The 22,544-nt window shown below is 40.6% G+C and overlaps 1 protein-coding gene across 5 annotated transcripts in view; it reads left to right on the forward strand.

Annotated features, from left to right (window-relative positions):
* ANKRD26 (ankyrin repeat domain containing 26) overlaps nt 1–22,544 on the forward strand; it is a 190,418-nt gene that overhangs the window by 83,637 nt on the left and 84,237 nt on the right. For 3 of the 5 annotated variants that reach the window (XM_032786496.2, XM_032786497.2, XM_032786498.2), the window contains 6 exons: nt 2,803–3,861; nt 4,744–4,994; nt 7,634–7,792; nt 16,279–16,312; nt 16,567–16,708; nt 18,902–19,118. In XM_032786496.2, the coding sequence (XP_032642387.1) occupies nt 2,803–3,861; nt 4,744–4,994; nt 7,634–7,792; nt 16,279–16,312; nt 16,567–16,708; nt 18,902–19,118 (1,862 nt within the window). The remainder of the gene's footprint in view (nt 1–2,802; nt 3,862–4,743; nt 4,995–7,633; nt 7,793–16,278; nt 16,313–16,566; nt 16,709–18,901; nt 19,119–22,544) is intronic. The other 2 variants (XM_075065465.1, XM_075065467.1) reach the window with 2 other exon arrangements.

The raw sequence follows: 22,544 nt of genomic DNA on the forward strand, positions 1-22,544 counted from the left end.
CTGCCCCCATTTCTCCCTCCACCGTGGGCCCAGGCAGTGTGGAGGAGGAACCTGCCTGATTTGAATACAGAGGAGACAAGAACTGAGCCTGAGGACAGTGGGGTAGTAGATTGAGACAAGAAGCCTTGACAGATGGGAGACTGAGGCTTGGGGCTGGGAGGGTTGAAAACTGTGAATGGGAGAGAGGGACTGAGAGCTAGTAGGTGGCAGGGAAAATGAGATACGCTGAGGAGCCAAGGGGAAACTGGGACTGAGAACCTATGGGTTGGGAGGAATGACATGATGAGGGAGAGGAGACAGATCTAATGAGGAGTCAGATTGTGGGGAGAGAACTGGGACTGGCTGGTCAAAGAGACTGGTGCAAGGACCTGCTATGTGTCTGTCAGATTGAACTAGGAGTCTTGGATGGAAAATTGGGCTTTGGAGCCAGAGAGGATGGGGGGAGGATAGAGGTGACTGGAGGCCAGGTTGCAGGAGATAGATTGGATGAGGAGCCAAGAAAGAAATTGGGATCAGTGGGGAAGGAGACTGGGGAAAAGGAGCCTGGGGACTTGGGGGGTGAGACTAGAACTGGCTGGGCAAGAAGACTGGGATAAGAAGCCTGAGGAGTAGGAACTGGAACTGGAACAAGAAGCAGGGAAAAGATGGACTGAGACATACCATTTGGAGAAGATGTGGCAGAAAAGGCCTCTCTTGGGGGAGTGAATTGTGTGCACACTCCCCATGGAGGCTGGAATGGAACTCAAGATTCCTGAGTGGCACCGTTTCTCAGCTGTCAGCATATATTTATGAAACCTGATGGCAAAGTGTCTTATCCCCTTTTTGTGTTTCTCCTCATCGAAGCTGACTAGCTACAACTGCTATCAATTACTCCATTAGCTCAAGTGGCAGAGGTCTTTAGATCTAAAAGTTTCAACCCTACTGATGACCCATGGCCTGATATGATGCCACATGGGAGGGGGTTTTTTAGTTTGCTTATTTAAAAAACAAGGAAATGATACACACAAAATGAGATTAAAAGAAAATTATTACAGTTGCAAAGTCAAGCACTCAGAATTTTGGAAATGCAAGAATTAAGGGTGCCTATGTAGCCTAGTCTGACCCCCATGTGTGTATGCATTATGACACAGCCTTTAAATGTTGTTTCTTTCTCCTTTGCATATTTAGATTTGTTTTCCAAGGCTGTTTTTTGATTGGCTGAAGCAAAGATTCATTAAACAAAGCATAATACAAACTTGTACATTTGTTATTTGTTATAGCAGTAACCTTATTAAAATGTAAATTACAAAATTGTAATTTTGGGACAAACCAATGAGAATTTATGCAAAACATATATGGTGAATGGAAGAAGAAAAATAAAGAATCATACAAATTTAAGGGCCAAATTCTGTCTGCTTTACTGTGTGTATAACCCAATTGGCCTCAGTAGGAGAGCTCTCTTCTTCAGCCTGCCTGTTTAAATTGCACAAGATTTTACTTAGGAGAAAACATCTTACTTTCCTTTTCAACAACTTTTTGTTAAAGGGACATGGGTATTCAATATAAACTATTTTTAAAAACCTGGAAGAAAACACCTATTCAATAATGGTGCAGTAATAATTACTGTATTCATTAAACTAGGTGATGATAGCCAAAACATTAATTATTGGTATAGCAGAAATGAAGCCAATGAAACAGAATATTGCGCAAAAGTTAATACCCCCTTCATTTTGCATGGCATGGAAATCTTGTGTCAATGTTTAAACCCATTGGGCATATTGTCATTAATTTGAATAATTTTGTAGTTTTTAAAACTTGAAAATCAAAGGTATAGTGAATTACAAATGCGGAGGATACATGCATATTATTGGAGCAGAATCAACCTCCATCCCATGTGGTGTCTTCAGCAAATAACTAGAAATAGATCTGAGTCCCTTCTTTGTTAGAAGCTCTGGGAGGGCACTTCTTGTGAAGAAATCTCCACAAGGATTCCCTCACAGAGATTATCCCAGTCATCCCAGTGGGAGTTGGAGTTTGCCTCATCACTACAGAAAATTTGCCACCCCCAGTCTTGGAGGATTTCAGGGGATCTGTGAAAGACCAGGCCATCCATGCAGCTGCATGGCCCCTGTGAGAGTGCCACATCTTTGGATCTGTGTTACTATGACCTCCTCTTGGGTGGGGCAGATCCTGGAATTTAGGGTGAGGGGAGATAGTTAGCACAATCTATGTACAAACTTTTCCAGGTGACTTCTGTGTTGAAATTTTCTCTAATTTCAAATATTTGAAAGGAGACATTGGGCCAGGATGGCTCCCCCAAGGGAATAACAAGAGCTCTAGTCTGCCTCTTCTTCCCTTGATTTGTTTTCTTCCATCTCCCATAGTACAGTCTCTGGACCATTGAGAGAGGGGTCTAGGTAGAAAGCCCTTCTTCACAGAGAGAAGGTGATCTGTATATGGGTGAACTCTTTCTCCACATGAATTTCAGAGGCACAATCCATTCCAGTGTCCTTCTTTAATTTATATATTTGAAATTACAAAAAGTAGACAGGTTGAAAATTTAAAATGAGTTAAGAAACCACATTGCTCAGATAAATTCAATTCAGCCAAAATAAAAGACTCCTTTTATATAAACAACACTCAATAAACCTTTTGAATGTTTAGGGATTTTTTACAAGATTTGGTTACAGACCAGTTATTTTCAAGACTTCTTTGGCTCAAAAATTTGTGCTATTTGGACAAGTTGGCAACATAAGCTTACTAGACTAATTGTAACTGCTGTTCTTTTACTAACTTTTCTTTCTCCATACCTGCCTTCTTAAGGATAAATACGTATTAGACACAACCAACTTGACAGAAAAAACAGCATCTGATAATCAGACTGACAAAACAGAAATTTCATTTCCACGTCCAGATATGAAAACTGAGCCACTAAAACAAAATGAGGACTCACGTGATGATATTGTGCAATTAAATCCAAAACTTTGGGAAGAAAGATATGAGAAAATGTGGGTTGAAAATGAGAAAAGGGAAGTGAAAACAAATTTTAAAACCATTACAGCAGAGCTGAAGCAAATGTTTGGTGAAATTACTGGTAATGAATTTCAGAAAACTATGCCCATGGAAGGGACATTACAAGATGGCTTCAGTGAAGAATTGGAGAGCATTCACGAAGCACCACATAATTTGACAAAACCCACCAGTAGAATAGAAGGAAGAAGTGAATTTATGGACCTATGCTCTGTGCCTGAACTGAAGGAATCCAGCAATGAAAACATAATTTCCTATGCTTTGAATTCCAGTTCTCATGAGCATGCCAGTCAGTATAGTATCAGGCTATGTGAAAATAACAAACCGTGTATTGAACATATATGGAATGTAAATGAAGAGGGTTTTGGTAACAATGCAGGAAGCAAAAAAGAAGCTGTAAACAAAGAGAGGGAAGACCAAATAGCTGCTATGGAAATAGAAGAAAATGTGAATGGAAATATTTCAAATTTAGAAAATAGTCCTGGCTATTCACTAAAACATAGTTTGAAAGAAAGCATTTTGGAGAAAAGAGCTAATATTCCAGATTTTGTGAGACCTGTTTCTACAGATGATAAAAACACACTTCTTGCTGTAGCAAAAACCAAACATGGAAAAGACTCACGCTATTTTAATGATAATATTCCCAAAGACTGCTTTGTTGACAATCCTAAAACTAGTAATACTGAAATTGAAAGTAATTTGGGAAACTCTCGACAATCTTATGATGAAGCTTTGAAAAGACCATTGGATGAAGAACTGGAACAAGATATGGAAAGATTTAAGAATGAGGTAGGAATGCTGCAGATAGTATTCCTGGCTTTGGAGAAAGAGAAAGTACAACTACAAAAAGAGGTAGAGGTTCACCTGCTGCTGCTTCATTTTCATTGATCTTTGCTCCACATCAACCATCCTGTTCACTTCAGCTATTCATCATTTCAGAAAGGTTTCTTGTGCAAATTGGCTTTTTGTGCAATGCAAATATATTTCATATCTCTAGAGAGAGGCAGGTGGAGAGAATCTTCCTTTCTTCCATTATGTGATTTAGAAGATTTAAGAAATCTAAAATTTGGTTGTTCTTAATAGTAGTCTACAATTCAAACATAAAGGACCACATTCAGTTCTAGTGTAAGTAGTTTCCGTTGACTTCAAAGGAAATGCACACATTTACATCAGTTCTCACTTTGAACCAAAGAATGAAAATAGCTTCTGAACAGGGTATTGACTAATCTTTACATCTGCTCTATTCTGTGCATGTGTATCTTTCATTACCCTTTGCTGAAACTCTTCAATTTGCAGTGAAACCGTTCTTTGATTAGGTGTTTTTCATTCAAAAAGAATTGTCTACACATTTCTGTTAATCATATCTTCTATGTCTACATAACAAACACTATTCGTTCCTTCTAACCTCCTGTAATTAATACAGTTACACTCTTCATTGCTTCATGTTTTGAGATGTAAATTGTATTTCAGTTTTAAAGTGTATGTTTGTATTAAACTTCTTAGTAGCAAGTGAATTCATTTTTTCCCTCCAAGAGTGAAAGTATTCCCACTCAATTGCTACCCTGTGTAGTGGAATATTATGCAAGTGTAGTTCTTTAAAATTAAAAACACTTTTTAGTTCCTTTATGTGAATCATAGGAATACATTTTAGTGTACCTTCTGGGGGAGAGAACCTCTTTATTAATTCAAGAAAACGATGACAAAAATGTTGAGTGTCAAACTTTCTTATCCTAGATAGAAGAGGAAAAGAGAAAGCAAAAATGTGGGGAAATGTTGGCAATGGAGAAAAGAGAAGATGCTTATAAGTCACATATGCAAACATTGGCTGGAAATGGTATTAATCAGCAAATGAAACAGAAACTTACTATAAAAGGGAACCAACATTCTGCAGTAGAAAGTGGAGAAACCACAGAAGAAGAAAAACACATGAAGAACAGTATTTCTTCCAAGGAAAGAGCAAAGTTCATTCAAATACCTTTGAAGGGGTAAGATAGTAAAAATAAATAATAATCTTCATTTATTTGCATGTAAACCTAATTGTCTTAAGTATTTTTAATTCTGTAGCTTAATGAAATAGTCTTCCACTTGTGAAAACTTGGGGTACACATTGCGCTTGCTTACAAGTGACACTGTATTTACCTGCCTTCCTAAAAATAGTTAAGGATATAATTTGTGCACAGCCCATTGACCAAATGAACACATTGACCAAGATTTAAAAAAAAAGGGTGCCAAAAGTTAGGTGCCTAAAATAGACTTAAGACCCTAAATTAGCTGCTTTTTAAAAAATGTTGAACCACCTAAAAGTTCTCATTGACTTCAGTATCAATATTCAGACCAAATATTTTCAAAGCCAAAATTAGATGGGCAAAAATATGATGGGATTGTGGAAACTTGTTGCAGATTTAGCTATAGAGAGACAGTGGCTCACAGTTTAATTTTTTCCTTTTCTGGTTGGGTGGAAGTTGTCTCTTTTAGATCAGTAAATTTATAGATTTCATTGTCATTCTATTCATGTGTGTTTCTCAGAAATAAGGGGAGAGATGATACTTTTAACGAGTTACCCAGAGTTGGAATAGTGTGCAGATGAACAAAGCTTGGCTTGCCATCACGCATGACCAGTTCCTTTTAATTTTGCTGCTTAGTGGCAGCAGGGTTTTCTTAACTGCAGCCTAACCTTTTAGTCACTTTTTTCTTTTACTGCTGAACTCAGTTGAGAGTGTAGGCAAACACTGGTCCTCATCACGTTTCTTCTTTTCTCCCCCTTTAAGGCACAGTGATACTTTTGCCCTGAGCAAGAGATAGCAAGTTGTTGGTTTGCCTGTAGAGCAGACCAGAAGGAACACTGTAACTCAGTTGTTGCACGGTCCCTGGAGCAGACAGGGAGGCACAGTGAGACACAGTCTGCTTTTTGGGTTCCCCCTTGCTTTAATAAGCACCCTGTACCAAGTTTGTGCTAGCACAGTGTATTTCTGCTGGTTGCACCAGGATAGCTACGTTAGCTGGTTTGTTGTGGGTGAAGCCAGTGCTCTGCCTGCTCTCTGTTCTGTATCTCCTACTGTCTTTCATTTATGTTGGGATGCAAAGGATGAGCACTGTGGAGGCTGTGTTGTCTTCTCTTTACTGCTACCTATGATCCTGGTAGGTGGTGCAAGGGAATAAGAGGGCATTTATGCTTCTCTCTGCACTTGTGCATCCATGAAAGTCAGGCCACAGTGACAACTAACAAGGATCAGAGTCTATCCACCTTATATCTCATCTATCAAAACATTTGTCCATCTCTGGAGTAAGGGTTTAGACAAGGCAGGATGTAGAGTGACAATATAAAGTATTTTAGTTATATTACATATAATTAATAAGAGAATTAAAAATAACCACATAGTAGATTGATTAAAAGAGTAATTTGTAGAAACTAAACACTGTTTATATTTGAAGACAAAGGTATATTTCAGTCATCTAAAAAATATTTACGACATGAATTTATTTTCTATAAATAGATGGAAATTTACAGTTTTCCATTCTATTTCAACTTAACTTTAGCTAAAGAAATGGATTAGTAAGAGTCACATTTGTCTATATAAAGAATTCCATCACTATTCCTTGCCTGTACAGAAATCTCAGAAAATTGTTACCAAGTTGATCAAATTGCATATAAGTAGTTCTTGGAATTGCCCAAGCGGTAAATAAGAGCACTTTGTGGGTTTGAGCCTGCAAGTTGCTAAGTCTTTTCCAGCAAACTCTGCTTAATTTAAAGCATGTGAGTAGTCCCATTGGGACGACTCAAGCACTGCTTAAAGCACTTAGCTTAAAGCAGTCAAGGCCAGAGTGCTCAGCACCTGGCAATATTAAACCCCTTATGTCTAGAAGACAGTTCAAGCGTGTTATAAACACACTATAAAACATTGAAACACAGGAAAATGTATGAAATTTGAAAATTCATTTTTGTCAAGAGAGAAGTATTTTAACCATTCCCTTCAGACACTGTTATAATACAGTGGTTCTCTCTGTTTCACTTTGACTAGAAAGGACTAGATTTACTTATTGGTGGAACATGAGCTGCTTGTCAGTAGTAGAAAGTTCACCAGTGGAGTAGGTGGACATAATGGTGCAAAACACCTACAATCTCTGTTCTGTAGGAGATCTAGAGCCATCAAGAACAGTCATCATAGTAGATTTAGCTGGTCAAGGAAAGATGGAGGTAAATCAGCTGGGAGATGTACTGTTTCAGTGAATCTTTCAGGTTTTTGAAGCAGCTTTTTCATGATGAAGAGCTGCAGTAATGCCACCTGCCCCTCAAGGTGAACCCCCATTCCAGAGCATCTGCTTCCATGGGCACAGAAGAGTGAAATTTGGTCCTGCTGGGCTGAATCTGACCCAGGAATTCTAATGCATTTGGCAACATGTTATGTGTGGAGGAAAATTTGTGCTTAGACTGTTGGTGTGTCCTTCACTATTTGGTGGAATCAGCTTCAGTACTTTATTGTATTGTGGAAGACATTTTTCTTTTAAGTGCTTCAGTGTTCCTGGGTATTGTCTTCTATGTTATTTTTTAATTTGTCTCTGTTACAAAGTATTTTATTTAAAGATACTTAAGTACTGGATTTTTTTTCTTTATTCCTGTTGAAAGTAGTAATTCTGCCTTGAATGTGAAGGATGTAAAGAAAAATGAAAACAAAAGGCGGATTTCAAAACAGAGAGGTAATCAGCAGATGAATTCTACCAATGGAAATCAATTCCAAGTACTGGATGATAGCACTTTGAGTGAAACATCTCAGGATGAAGGAAGGTACAGATATAACAATACTATATTTCTCATTTAAGACTATTAGAAATATAACTTATTTAAGGTAGAAATTAGCTTGAGAACTGACACTAAAAATAAGTACTGCAGTAGAACGTTGGCATTATGAACACCTTGGGAATGGAGGTGTTTCATAACTCTGAAATGTTCATAACTCAACAAAATGTTATGGTTGTTCTTCCAAAAGTTTATAACTGAACATTCACTGAATACAGCTTTGAAACTTTACTATGCAGTAGAAAAATGCTGTTTTTAACCATCTTAATTGAAATGAAACAAGCATAGAAACAGTTTCCTTACCTTGACAAATCTTTTTCTAAACTTCCCCCTTTTTTTTTGTAGTTTACATCTAACACAGTACTGTACAACATTTGATTTTTTTCCCTTTGCTACTTGATTGCATACTTTCAGTTCCAAAAGAGGTGTCAATTCATAACTCTGATGTTCGTAACTCTGAGGTTCTATTTTAGAGAAACAAGTTGGGTGAGGTAATATCTTTTATTGGACCAACTTCTGTTGGTGAGAGAGAGGTTTTTTTCCCCTCAGGTTTTGGAAGGATACTCACTGACACAGCTAAGTACAAGGACAGGTAGTTCAACATAAGTCGTTAGCACATACTATAAGGCAGTGGTTCTTGAAGTCAATACAAACTAAAATTTCATATAGGCAATGACTTGTTTATTCAGCTCTATATACTATACACTGAAATTTAAGTACAATACTTATATTTCAGTCTATTTATTTTATAATCATATAGTAAAAATGAGAAAGTAAACAATTTTTCAGTAATAATGTGCTTAGTGAACCTCATCCAGTACACTAAATGCCCCAATAACTTTGTGGGTGAAGCCGTACAATCACTATGCTCTCAAATAAACTCTCACAGGGAAATGATAAATGACAAAAACATATCACCTGTGGGTGAATGCTTTTAACAAAGAGATTAGCTAGAGAGTGATTGATCAGTCCTCATCCTCAAAGGAAACCTGCACAACATTTTCGACAGATGAGCCTGGCAGCTTAAATTCATAACTTTGCTAGACACTAAAAATTAATAAAGACACTGGATTCATGACTTACTACAACAATCTGTAACCCACTATCCCCCCTTTTTGTCCTATGATTATAGGGGTGTTAATAGGCCACTTCATCTTGAATGGTCCCTTAGCACATATTCTAATTCCTTATGCCAAATTATCTATTCATCCTTGTATTTAGCTGTGACACTCTGAGTATCTTTCCCAGACCTGAGGAAGAGCTCTGTAACTCAAACGCTTCTCTCTCATCAACAGAAGTTGGTCCAATAAAAGATATTATTTCACCCACCTTGTTTCTCTAATATCCTGGGACTGACACGGCTACAACACTGCATACTACTGTTTGTTTGTTCAAGTTTGTTGTTCAAGTATACAGACATTCAGAATAATTTAGTATTAGTAAGCTCTCTAAAAAGTAAAGTAAATCTGTTTATTCATGTCTGACTATCAGTGACAACATAGCAGAATTTTTGGTAGCCTTCATGATCTGTCGCTAACTTGAGCACTTAGCAGCTGACCTTCCAGTGATCTGACATGCCCCATCCATCCATCTTGCTGGTTGTCCACTAGTACCATGACCATACACCATTCCTTCCATAATAATTTTCTTAAAAAGTGTGCAGTATGCCAGGAAATAAAGAGACAAATGAATTGAGAGCTCTCTCTCTCTTATCTATAAAAACTTTCCTCCCCTCCAGGTTCTTTTGCTTCCTTTTATTCAGAAATGTATAGCCCTCATTTTAGTACTGTTCTGTTTCCCTTTTCCTCCTCTTTTAATGCTTAGGGCTTGTCTTCACTACAGGGTAAGTCGACCTAAGTTAAGCTACTCCAGCTACACGAATAACATAGCTGGAGTCAACGTAGCTTAGGTCAACTTACTGCAGTGTCTTCACTGTACTGCTTTGATGGAAGATGCTCTCCCATCAACTTACCTTAATCTTCTTGGGGAACTGGAGTACTGGGGTGGAGCAGAGAGCACTCTGCCGTCAATTTAGCGGGTCTTCACCTGCTAAATTGATCGCCACTGCAAGGATGGATGGTACACCCCAGAGTATGGTGAGTAGACCGGGTATACTCCAACTGCAGCACATACATAGAAGGGTTGATGCAACAATTTAATTGGTGGGTGAGCAGATACACATGGAATTGTTGCTGCAGAAAGAATCTATGGGCAGTAACATCGATCTCCCCACGGTGAAGATCAGCCCTTAGTATTTTTCTTTTAGGGAAAAAAGATAGGAGTATAGGAGGAAAAGTAAAATAAAAAAGGAAAGAAGACTTTGCTTCTGAACCCACCTAGCCTTCATTTTTGACACCTTCATGGGGGATTGGAGCGTGGTTAGGGTGCTACTTTTCCCCATTTAAAGAACTCCACATGGTGTTTGTGGATGTGGACATTAGCCTTTTTTGATAGCTGCAATAGAGATGAATTGATAAAAAAGACTGCCATTGTTAGAAAGGTATGCACTTGTATCTTCTAGCTCAGATATTTCTCATCCTTTCAGAGAGCAGGGACCAGCTTGCTAAACTGTGTCAGGGAGATCTCAGGGACCAGCGCTGGTTCATGGACCAGTCATTGAGAAATACTGTCTAGCTTACAAGAAGGCTGTCTATTACTCACCATCAGGAAGTTCAGTGCCATTCTGATATTGGGATTGTCACTTTATCTGACTGCCAGATAACAACCTTGTTGTCTCCTCATTCCTTCATATAACAATATGAGTTGAGCTTCTCTGCATCCCAAAGCTCTCCTGTTGGGCCTGGGTCCTTCAGTGTCACTGTTAAGTAAACTTTGGGTTCTTGTCTCAACATTCACTACATATCCTGAATGCATATTAGAAGAGGACAGAAGAAGGACTTAGAAGAAAAGAAAAGTTACTCACTGGCATTTGTTTGTGATAGTTGTTTGTTCTTTCTTATATCTTACCCATTTCCCTGCTGGGTTAGGGTGGTGCTGCTCTCCTGTTCTTCCTTTGCTCTCAACTTTGCTGTCTAACTGGTGAAAAGGGGAGATAGATTGGTACTTCCATAGATAAGTGACAGTATCTCACAAATATTTTTGCCTCGTTGCAGAGCGCCACATCAGAAGATCACTGATTTCGATTGTTTCATTGTGATATTACCCATTTCAATACAAGTATCAGCGGGTAGCTATGTCAGTCTGTATCCACAAAAACAACAAGGAGTCCGGTGGCACCTTAAAGGCTAGCAGATTTATTTGGGCATAAGCTTTTGTGGGTAAAATTAACAGGGTGTCAAAGTCATTCTTTGCTCTTTTTTTTGTTGCCCTGTAATTCTCTTCAGTGACAAAGTTATTCTTTAGCTATGAGTAATACAATAGACACTTGTTTGCGGCAACACCTTGTAAGAGCAACTGCCGCTTATGAGCAACATTTCCCCTGGGAACACTTCCCCAACTGTGTCCATTTGGTAACAGCAACGTAGCCATCGCATAAAGCAACACTTGTAACATCATGATATCACATCCAGTGGTGGAGTTTGGGGGGCCATGTATAGGCATTGCCTCCCCAAACTGCATCTTTGCACTCCCCTTGCAATTCTGGCCCTTCAGTGAAGCTCCGGAACACACATCCCTGTCCATTTGCCCTGCCTGACAGAGCCTGCATGGAGAGCATGTGTGGGGGAGAGTTTGGGGAAAAGGTCTGGAAGAGCGGGATTTTGTGGGGCAGGGAGCTGGGATTGATGGAGCATCAGATGCACATCTGGAATGTTTTCTCTCTTCCTCAGCGTCTGGCTTGGTGGGGTCAGGGGTCTGCTAGTTTGCCGTGGAGACCCATGCACCCCCTCTTCCTCAGGCACTGAGCTGTCCCCTCCATCTCGGTTGCTGGCAGTAGGGTGTGGGTATGCTATTTTGCAGTGAGGGGTCAGGGCACTGACCTGTCTCCTTCTCTGCTGTCTCTGCTGTCCATGCTAGGAGTCACCTCTTCCTACCCTCCCTCACTGGAGGCTGTACACGGTGCCCTCCCCAGCCATCCATCTCTTGCCAGGGTGGAGCACGAACCTCCCAGTGGGAGCATCCTCAGCCTGGCCCTGGCAGCCAGGCTTGCTCAGCCATTTTGCCAGCTGGGGGCGCCCCTGCCAAACACAGTGTTCCCCTGCCCAATTCCCCCCAAACTTGGGGTCCCCCCCCCCACATACATACACACCCAACTCCCACACACACAATGTGGCTGCCACATCTCTTCCAAAACCCTCTTAACTCTTCATATGACTTTGGTCAAACACTCCCCGTAACAGCAACCGCCACTTAGGAGCAGCATAGGGAAAGGGAAATAAGGACAATCCAGGGAATTACAGACAAATCAGCTTAACTTCAGTACCCAGAAAGATAATGGAACAAATAATTAACCAATCAATTTGGAAACATCTAGAAGATAATAAGGTGATAAGTAACAGTTAGCATGTCAGACCAACCTAAGAGCTTTGACAGGGTTACAAGTGTTGTGGCTTGGGCAAAGCAGTAGATGTGGTATATCTTGACTTTAGTAAGGCTTTTGATACTGTCTCGCATGACCTTCTCATAAACAAACTAGGGGACTACAACCTAAATGGAGCTACTGTAAGCCAGGTGCATAACTGGTTGGAAAATCATTCCCAGAGAGTAGTTATCAGTGGTTTACAGTCCACCTGGAAAGGCATATCAAATGGAGTACTGCAGGGAGCAGTTCTGGGTCTGGTTCTGTTAAATATATTCATCAATAATTTAGATAATGGCATAGAGAGTACACTTGTAACGTTTTCGGACGATACCAAGCTAGGAGAAGTTCCAAGTGCTTTGGAGGATAGGATTAAAATTCAAAAGGATCTGGACAAACTGGAGAAATGGCCTGAAGTAAATAGGGAAGGAACAATCTGTTACACACAAATAAAATGGGAAATGACTGCCTAGGAAAGGGATCTGGGGATCAGAGTGGATCACAAGCTAAATATGAATCCACAGTGTAACACTGCTGCAAAAAAAAGCAGTTATCATTCTGGGATTTATTAGCAGGAATGTTGTAAGCAAGACACAAGAAGTAATTCTTCCACTCTACTCTGCACTGATTAGGAGTATTGTGTCCAGTCTGGGTGCCACATTTCAGGAAAGATATGGACAAATTGGAGAAAGTCCAGAGAAGAGCAACAAAAATGATTAAAGGTCTAGAAAACATGACCTGTGAGGGAAGGTTGAAAAAATTGGGTTTGGGTCATCTGGAGAAGAGAAGACTGAGGGGATATAACAGTTTTCAAGTACCTAAAAGGTTATTACAAGCAGGAGAGAGAAAAAACTGTTGTCCTTAACCTCTTAGGGTAGGATAAGAAGCAATGGGCTTAAATTGCAGCAAGGGAGGTTTAGGTTGGACATTAGGAAAAAATTCCTAACTGTCAGGGTAGTTAATCACTGGATTAAATTGCCAAGGGACGTTGTAGGGCTGGTCTACACTACGGGGGGAAATCGATCTTAGATACGCAACTTCAGCTACGTGAATAACGTAGCTGAAGTCGAATATCTAAAATCGGATTACTCACTCGTCCTCACCGCGCGGGATCGATGTCCGTGGCTCCCCCCTGTCGATTCCGGAACTCCATTGGGGTTGGTGGAGTTCCAGAATCGATATAAGCGCGCTTGGGGATCGATATATCGCGTCTAGATCAGACGCGATATATCGATCCCCGAGCAATCGATTTTAACCTGCCGATACTGCGGGTAGTCTAGACGTAGCCGTAGAATCTCCATTATTAGAGATTTTTAAGAGCAGGGTAGACCAGCACCTGTCAGAGTTGCTCTAGATAATACTCAGCCCTGCCATGGGTTCAGGGGACTGGACTAGATGACCTCTCAAGGTAGCTTCCAGTCCTATGATTCTATGATAGCAAAAGGGCATTGATATGTTGCTACTAATGAGTGTCTATTGTAGTACCAACAGAGCTTAGAATTTGTTTTGCGAGGGACTTTGCAAAACAAATACTAATCTCTCTACCCAACGAGTTTGTAATCTAAAATAACAGTTCTCAATGTTTTTCATAGTGTGGAATACATTTTAATACAGAAACTCCTCAGGATCCATCTGCTGTCCTACTTACAAATGTTGACAGCATCTCTTCCTTTGTACCGATGCCTAAGACACTGTGGTAATTGCAATAAATAAATGGCCATACTGCGTGAGACCAATGATCCATCTTAGCTCAGTATCCTGTCTTCCGACAGTGGCCAGTGCCAGATGTTTCAGGGGGAACGAGCAGAACAAAGCAATTATTGAGTGATCCCTCCCCTGTCATAAAGTCCCAGCTTCTGACAATCAGAAGTATAGAGACTCCCAGAGCATGGGGTTGCGTCCCTGACCATCTTGGCTAATAGTCAGTAATAGATATATCTTCCATGAATTTATCGAATTCTTTTTTGAACCTATTTATACTTTTGGACTTCACAGCATCCTCTGTCAATGAGTACCACAGTTTGACTGTGTTGTGTGGAGAAATACTTCCTTTGTTTGTTTTAAACTTGCTTTCTGTTAATTCATTGGATGACACCTGGTTTGTGTGTTATGTGAAGGGGTAAATACACTTTCACTTTCTTCACACCATTCATGATTTTATATACCTTGATAATATCCCCCCTTATTCATCTTTTTTCCAAGCTGAACAGTCCCAGTCTTCTTAATGTCTCCTCATATGGAAGCTGTTCAATCTCCCTAATCATTTTTGTTGCCCATTTCTCTACTTTTCGCATTTCTATATACCTCTTTTGAGATGGGGCCACCAGAATCACATGCAGTGTTCAAGGTGTGGGTGTGCCATGGATTTAAATAGTGGCTTTATGATATTTTCTGTCTTATTTATCCCTTTCCTAATGATTCCTAACATCATTAGCTTTTTTAAACTGCTGCTGCACTTTGAGCAGATGTTTTCCGAGAACTATCCAATATGACTCCAAGATCTCATTGTTGAGTGGTAGCAACTAATTTAGACCCTATCATTTTGTATGCATTCTTGGGATTAGGTTTCCCATGTGCATTATTTTGCATTTATCAACACTGAATTTCATCTGTCATTTCTTGCCCAGTCACCCAATTTTGTGAGATCCCTTTGTAACTCTTCACAATCAGCTTTGGACTTAACTATCTTGAGTAAGTTAGTATCGTCTGCAAACCTTGCCACCTCACTGTTTACCTTTTTTCCATATCATTTATGAATATGTTGAACAGAACAGGTCCAAGTACAGATCCTTGGGGGACCCTGCTATTCATCTCTCTCCATTGTGAAAACTGGCCATTTAGTCCTACCCTTTGTTTCCTATCTTACTGATCCATGAGAGGACCATCCCTCTTACCTCATGACTGCTCACTTTGCTTAACTGCTTATGAAAAAAAAAATATTTAGGGAAGTAGAATCTGTTTTTGGCTATCTGTATATTTTTAGAAATAAGGAAGAGCTAGCAGTGTGTAACAGACCACTAGCACATACTTCAGACTAGCAGACACCCATGGACCACAGTTAGAGAACCTCTAATCTAAAATATAGAAATAACAAAATCAGTGAGGGAAAGAACAGGATGAGGAGGGGAAGAACAGTTATATCAATAAGATCACATGGTGACTCAGTTCAGGTACATTTCTGAGTAATTAAAAATTAAGTTTATCACTGCTTAAAAAAAAGTCATGTCAGAAACTTTAATTTTTAGTCTTTTAAGAAAATTAAACCATTTTTGTGTGTAATAGTCTGCAACATCCAAAGTTCATTGAAAAAATGTTTCTGTAGTTTCTTATTGAGACCATATTTACATTTTATGGCACACTAAAAAGATTATGTTTCTACATTTATGAAATATATTTGCAAGATTCATTTAGATTGCTTTTCTAGGTTGTCAACAGCTATAACTAAAATTAAACATTGTTAGTGGAGAATGGGGAATCCAAAATAAGTGGTTTAAAATTATCTTGGACCATAAGAGGCTTTTTCCTTAATGCCGAAAGAAGTGAAAGAACCAAAACCCCAAGTGTTGCGAATGCAATGTTTGTTCAACATCTATACAGAGAGCCATCCACTGCAGAGTGTAGTGAAGTGTACATGGTTCTGAGCAATGTGAGCAAGTGTCAGTGTCCAGGCCTAGATGTAAGAAAATAGTATTACTTTTTCAGCCAGCTGCTTAGTACCTCATGACTTACCGTATTCTGGGCAATGTTCTTGCCAGTCCACCCACTGCTCTCAGTTTATTCATCTTGTTGGACTGTGAGTAACAAAGCACTGTGTTAAGCAGCTCTGATGGTAACTCATCTGTGTACTCTGAGTCCTTGTCCACATCTCATGCAGGATTGATGGTAAAAGAATTCAGATTTGCTAAATAAATAAATCAATATTTTCAGAACAAACATATGATTTTACTTCTATCTTAACATCAGTTTTCCAATATCAAAATTTATTTTTGTTTTCTAGACCTGGAGCCAAAACAGTAGATGAAAGGAACAAGGTACTGTAAAATAGCTTACTACACAAAAATATTGCTTTAAATGTTAAGCATTTATATAGCACTTTAAGCACTCATAAATGGGCATGGTGTTTCACCAGATATGTAAATCACTATCCCATCTCTGACGAGTTTACAGTCTATCATGTTTGAGACCACTATGTGTGGGAAATAGTTAAATAAATGAATATTGGTTTTGTTATAATGTATGGTAATTTACAATATTTCTTACTAATGAAATTATGTCTTGTATGTAGATTGGCAAACAGATGGATGTTGCAGATGATTTTGATGAATTAACGCAGTCTTCTGACACAGCTACAGAGGACTTAGAGTTGCCTGCTTCAACCTACAGAGATGCTATGTTGCTGATAGAACAGCTTAGTATGGATGGCAAAGGTAAGAGTTATGTTTCAATAGCAACTGAAGACAAGTGATTACAATTCATTAATGCTTTTCACCTGTGTGTCTTTGAATTCTTATTGTAAATTCAAGCACAAATTTTTAAATCCTAGGTATTTCTAGCTATTTGTTCCTAAACTTATTGTCTGCTTTGATCATAAAAAGGATACATTCCCTGAGAGCCCTGGCTGTCTGAAGCACTGATTCAGGGTAGTAAGTCAGGATAACCCTCATAGACTGGGTAAAAGAACCTACTCCACCTCTAAAGAGTCTCTAGAAGCCCCAGAGCCAGAAACACAACAGGGAGAGGGAAAATCCCCAGCACAGGTATTAAGGGAGATAGCCTCTTAGGGTACGTCTACACTGCAATTAAAAACCTGCAGCTGGCCCATGCCAGCTAACTCAGGCTCACAGAACTCAAGCTAAAGGGATTCTTAATTGCAGTTTAAACATTCGGGCTCAGGCTGCAGCCTGAGTTCTGGGACCCTCTTACCTTGTCCCTAGAGTCTGGGCTCCAGCCCAAGCCTGAATGTCTACACCGCAATTACACTGCCTGTTATCCCACGGTCTGCAAGCCTGAATCAGCTGCCATGGGCCAGCTACAGAGTTTTAATTGCAGTGGAGACATATCTACAAAGACGCCACAGAATCTCCTCCTCATTCTCTATATATTTGCTGAGCTTTAGCTAGATATTTTCCTTTTCTCCCCATTATTTGTCTAGCTTCCACAAGCAGCAGACACTGCAGAAGGGTCACCTATTAGTGTTGACACTTAAAGAGACAATGGTATCAAGTATTGCAGCAGCAGAGGGCTCCTTTATCCCATCCCCACAGCTGGGTATGTGGCCTCTGTTATACCTTTGTCAGAGGAAGTAGAGATCAGACTTAATATCTGTCTCCAGTTTGCACAGCAGTCATATAGCTTTACTGTATAGTTTTTATAGCAGTGGTTCTCAAACTTTTTTTCTGCTGACCGCCTGAAAATTGCTGAGGGTGTCGGCGGCCCACTTAATGATCTTTCCAAATGTTGTTTATACCATTAGCTAACTATTGTAAAGCACTTTGGATAAAAGCGCTATATATAAAAAAGTAATAATATTTAACGTTTTTGTTCTACAAATAAAAGCACACAACTCATATTTTAATATTAGTAGTCTTACCTTTCTAATGTGATAGATGTGCCCTCTCTCCCCCACCACAGCAGCCCCTGAGCTGAGGCTGGGAAGGAGGGGAGGGCTCTCCCCTGCCACAGCAGCCACAGAGCTGAGGCTGGGAAGGAGGGCCATCTCTCCCCAGGAGCCACAGCCATGGAGCTGGGGAAAGTCACCTCTTTCTTGGCTGCCTCAGCTCTGCACGTCCCAAATTCCCCTCTTCTCACCCCACTGCCCCCTCCCACCTATCCCCTGTTCCCCCCACGGCCACTACTTCACCTTACATGTGCATCTTCTCAGGGTCCAGGCACCTAATTAGTGGAGCCACGCCTGTGCAGCTCCACTAATCAGGTGGGTGGCCCTTCATTCTCTTGTGTGTGGCCACAAAGGCACGCACCTTAGAGGGAACTATCTGCAGACCACAGTTTAAGGACCTCTGCTCTACAGTATGTTTACTTAGAACAAACAATGACCACTTAACATGCCACAAAATTTTCCTATCGAGTATTACAAGGGGAGATTCACCCAGCCATAAAAGACAGTTAGGTGCCCTTTATGCCTTTGAAAATCTCCTCCTCACTGTAAAAGCATGCATTTTGTCGTATATAGAAGTTATTGAATTGGACTTAAATCATGCATTCACAGTCACTGGAGGTGTAAAATGTTTCATGTACACACATGCACACAGAGTATGTATGTGTGTAATCTGGTTCGTACTTCGTATAATGAAATAAAAATGAAAATAAAGTTTTAACATTGCACTTTTAATGTAAATGATAGTTTATATATTTTATATAAATTATACAGTGAACAGAAGTATTTTTAGAAAGTATTTCTTCTTTGTCAGAGAAGCAAAAGAAATCTAAAAGCAAGTATTATGTAAGCATTTGTTACGTTTGTTATATTGAATAGTACTGAAAGAGACATTTACATTTGTTTCCAGATACAGTATAGAAAATTAAAGCAATCAGAAGTGCTTTTGATTTTCTGCAAATTGAAATGGGCACATATCTTTACATTATTGATTTTCTTCACAAAGCAGATTCTATTAGTCTCTTGAAAATTCAGAACTTACTTCATGGATATGAACGATTAATAGACCGTGAAAAAGGCCGCTATACACAGCTCTTGGGAAAAGTAAGAAAGCTGGAGAATGAAAAGAAAGAGCTACAAACAGTATTGGACAAGACCAGAGATTTGAAATCCATGCTGGATCATCAAAAAATGGAATGGGAAAGTGATGTCAGCAGTCTCAAGTATGGAATCTTAAATTTAATAAGCATTTTACCAGGTTACTTTGTCCAAATGCAAATAACAAAAGGGATGCTGGAATTAAAGTCAATGAGATGATTCTCATGCATTTCAGTGTTATGCACATTCTTAAATACTTTGCTAGATTGGACTAGTTCTCAGCATTTTACAGCCTCAAGCTCAAAATTGTTTGGTCAAAAACTTACTGTTTGATGATAGTTCTGTCTGGAAAGTCTACCAGATATTCTCCATGCAATATTTTGTTCAGCTAATTGTTGTAATGTGGAAAGGGAGGGATTGATTTACTTGGGGCTGAAGCTGCCCTTTTGCCTCCCTCTGCTATCTCTTGCTCAGCTAAATCTCGCACCATACAGTTTCCCCCATCTTGGCTGCCATGGTGAGACCTACCCCTGTAACCTCTGTCACACTAACCATAAACAATCCAGTGTACACCTTATATGAAAGAGACTGTGTGGTGATACGCTTTTGGTAGAGTTTCCCAGTAAGGTCTGTTCCAGGCTGTTGTTTTTCCAGTCTTCAGAAACAAGTTGCTTATTTACAAAATGAGGACTTCCTAGACATTTTCTATATAGGACCATGAGTACACATAGTGCTTTACAGACAAATGGGACCAATCCCTGCCCCAAAGAATGACAGCAAACAAAAAGGAGATGGAGAGAGTATGGAAAAATGAGGGTTCTTTGAGTGGCTCTGCTATTCCCACTTATGAGTATTGCACTGCCTAGTGGAGCCTAATAGTAGAACTTTCTCAAAGCAGTGTCTCTTAGGCCAGGTCTACACTACGCGCGAAAATCGATTTTAGATACGCAATTTCAGCTACGAGAATAGCGTAGCTGAAATCGAATATCTAAAATCGATTTACTCACCTGTCTTCACCGCGCGGGATCGATGTCCGCGGCTCGCCATGTCGATTCCGGAACTCCGTTGGTTTTGGTGGAGTTCCGGAATCGATATAAGCGCGCTCAGGGATCGATATATCCCGTCTAGATCAGATGCGATATTTCGATCCCCGAGCAATCGATTTTAACACGCCGATATGGTGCGTAGTCTAGACGTGGCCTTAGTCCTCGCACACCATCTCCTAGCCTTCCCCTCAGTGTTTCCAAACATTCTGAGGGTGAGCCTTTCTAAGGGGGCACAGGTGCCCCCTACCACCTCAGTTCCTTCCAGCCGCTGTGCCAGACAGAAATGAACCACTCCAGTCTGTTCAGGTCTGGGTTTTCTCCAGTTCTTATTGGAGCATTGCCCCTCCTCCCCCCAAACTGAATATGTCACAGAGGCGATCTATGAGGCGAGCATCCAGATTTCTCCCTTAGCCCTGTTTCCTCCCCGCGAAGAAACTTTGGGGGGCAGGGGGTGAGCGGTGACACAAGGCACTCTGTGCCTGCCAATCAGTTTGCTCGTGTAGGTTGTATAAGGGAGGACAGAGATCAGCTTCTGTTGACTCACTGCACAGTCCACGTTGGGAAACTGAGCAGCAGGCACAGAGCGCCTGGCATTGCTGCTTGTCCCCTCTCCTTCATCCCCCTAAGGGGGCACAGAGGAATGTTGAGGGATTTCAGCCAGGTGTTCTCTGCTAGCAGGTAAGTTTCGCCTTCATGATCTTTGTAAGGGGAGGGCAGGAAAACCGTGACCCAGGAGAACCAGGCAGCACAGCTGCTTCCACAGTGTGCAGCCCAGGTGAGTGACAGAGTGGATTACTCTTGGGAGAATTGGAATTCTGCACCTGGCTCAGGTGCTGGGGGAGACAGGGGAGACTGGGGCTTCCTCTTCCCCTTGAGCAGCTGGGGCCAGGTCAGACCCACCCCAGGAAGCGCTGTATACCTCCCCCACTTCCTGCCCACATCACTCCTCAGTCACAGGGAGAAAGGGTCACTGTATGGGGAGCTGCCCCCCATGTCCACACAACCCCCTTGCATTTGGACTCCCCCCTACCCACACACACACACACACACACACAACCTCCCCCACTGAGCCCCATGCCTCATCGAGCCACCTTCCCTGCACTTGAATCCCTATCCCACCCAGCCTTACCCAGAACTAAAGCCCCCCCACCAAGCCCCAGCCCTCCCACCAAGCCTCACTCCACCAGTCTTTGTCCCCTCTCCAATTATATAGAAGTCAAACTATGCCTATGGTGATAAGTATAATTAGTTATTAGTTCAGTTCTGGGTTATGGTAGAACCGAAGAGAAAGAAGCTGGGTTTTAAGCCCAGCTGTCTTCCCGGCTTCAGATGACCACATTCAGTGTCTGAAATGCTTGGGAGACAACCTCTTTCCTTCTGGGTGTTCCATCTGCTGGACTTTCACACACAGAGCTCTTGATAAGAGGCACAACAGATTACAGCTGCTGCTCCCTAAGGAGCCCCTTGAGGCCAAACCATCCAGTTGCAGAAACATGTTGGATCCAAGGTCTAAGAGGCCAGTCTTGGCTCCCATGACTTGCTCCAGCAAACTGAAGAACCTTAAGGGTGCCAGGAAATCTGTTCTGGCTGTGTCAGTTCTAAAGAAGAAAGCAAAAGTGAAGACAAGCACAATTAGTGGTGACAGATCAGTCAAGGAAGATCAAACTTTGGGCTCCCACCTGAGCAGTATCTGAATAGTATGTATTGGGGGTGGGTGTAATTTTATTTTTGTTATTGTTCACATAAATAGCCTGTTTTTAGAAGTTGATTTTTGTGTAACAGATAAGTATTAGTATTTAAAAGGACACTTTAGTTTGATCCTAAATTTGGCATACTTTTGTTTTTCTTTTCTATTTACCAAATCCTTATACACGCTTTATTTTCGTAACAAATATTTGAATGTTGTTTTTTTAAATAAAATAAGTAAATGAATACCAGCTTTACACTCATGAGCAGCTGAAGTCTAGCACAGTTACAGTAAGTATGGCATTGAACCCTTTATCTCTGAAGTTCAGACTCAGATGTTGCATGTCAATGTTTTTTGTCACAAGACACTTTGTCTTCCTTACTATTTGTAAAGTTCGGAATTCATACTCTGAAATATGAATCACTTATGTATTAGTATCAGAGGGGTAGCCGTGTTAGTCTGGATCTGTAAAAGTAGCAAAGAATCCTGTGGCACCTTATAGACTAACAGATGTTTTGGAGCATGAGCTTTCGTGGGTGAATACCCACTTCGTCAGATGCATGTAGTGGAAATTTCCAGGGGCAGGTATTATATGAAGCAAGTAGAGATAAACAAGTTAGTTCATCAAGAGAGGATGAGCCCTGTTCTAGCAGTTGAGGTGTGAAAACAAGGAGGAGAAACTGGTTTTGTAGTTGACAAGCATTCACAGTCTTTGTTAATCCTGAGCTGATGATGTCAAATTTGCAGATGAATGAAAGCTCAGCAGTTTCTTTTGAGTCTAGTCCTGAGTTTTTTTTGCTGCAGGATGGCCACTTAAG

The sequence above is a fragment of the Chelonoidis abingdonii genome, chromosome 1, assembly GCF_003597395.2.
Source record: "Chelonoidis abingdonii isolate Lonesome George chromosome 1, CheloAbing_2.0, whole genome shotgun sequence".
Taxonomy (NCBI): Eukaryota; Metazoa; Chordata; order Testudines; family Testudinidae; genus Chelonoidis; species Chelonoidis abingdonii.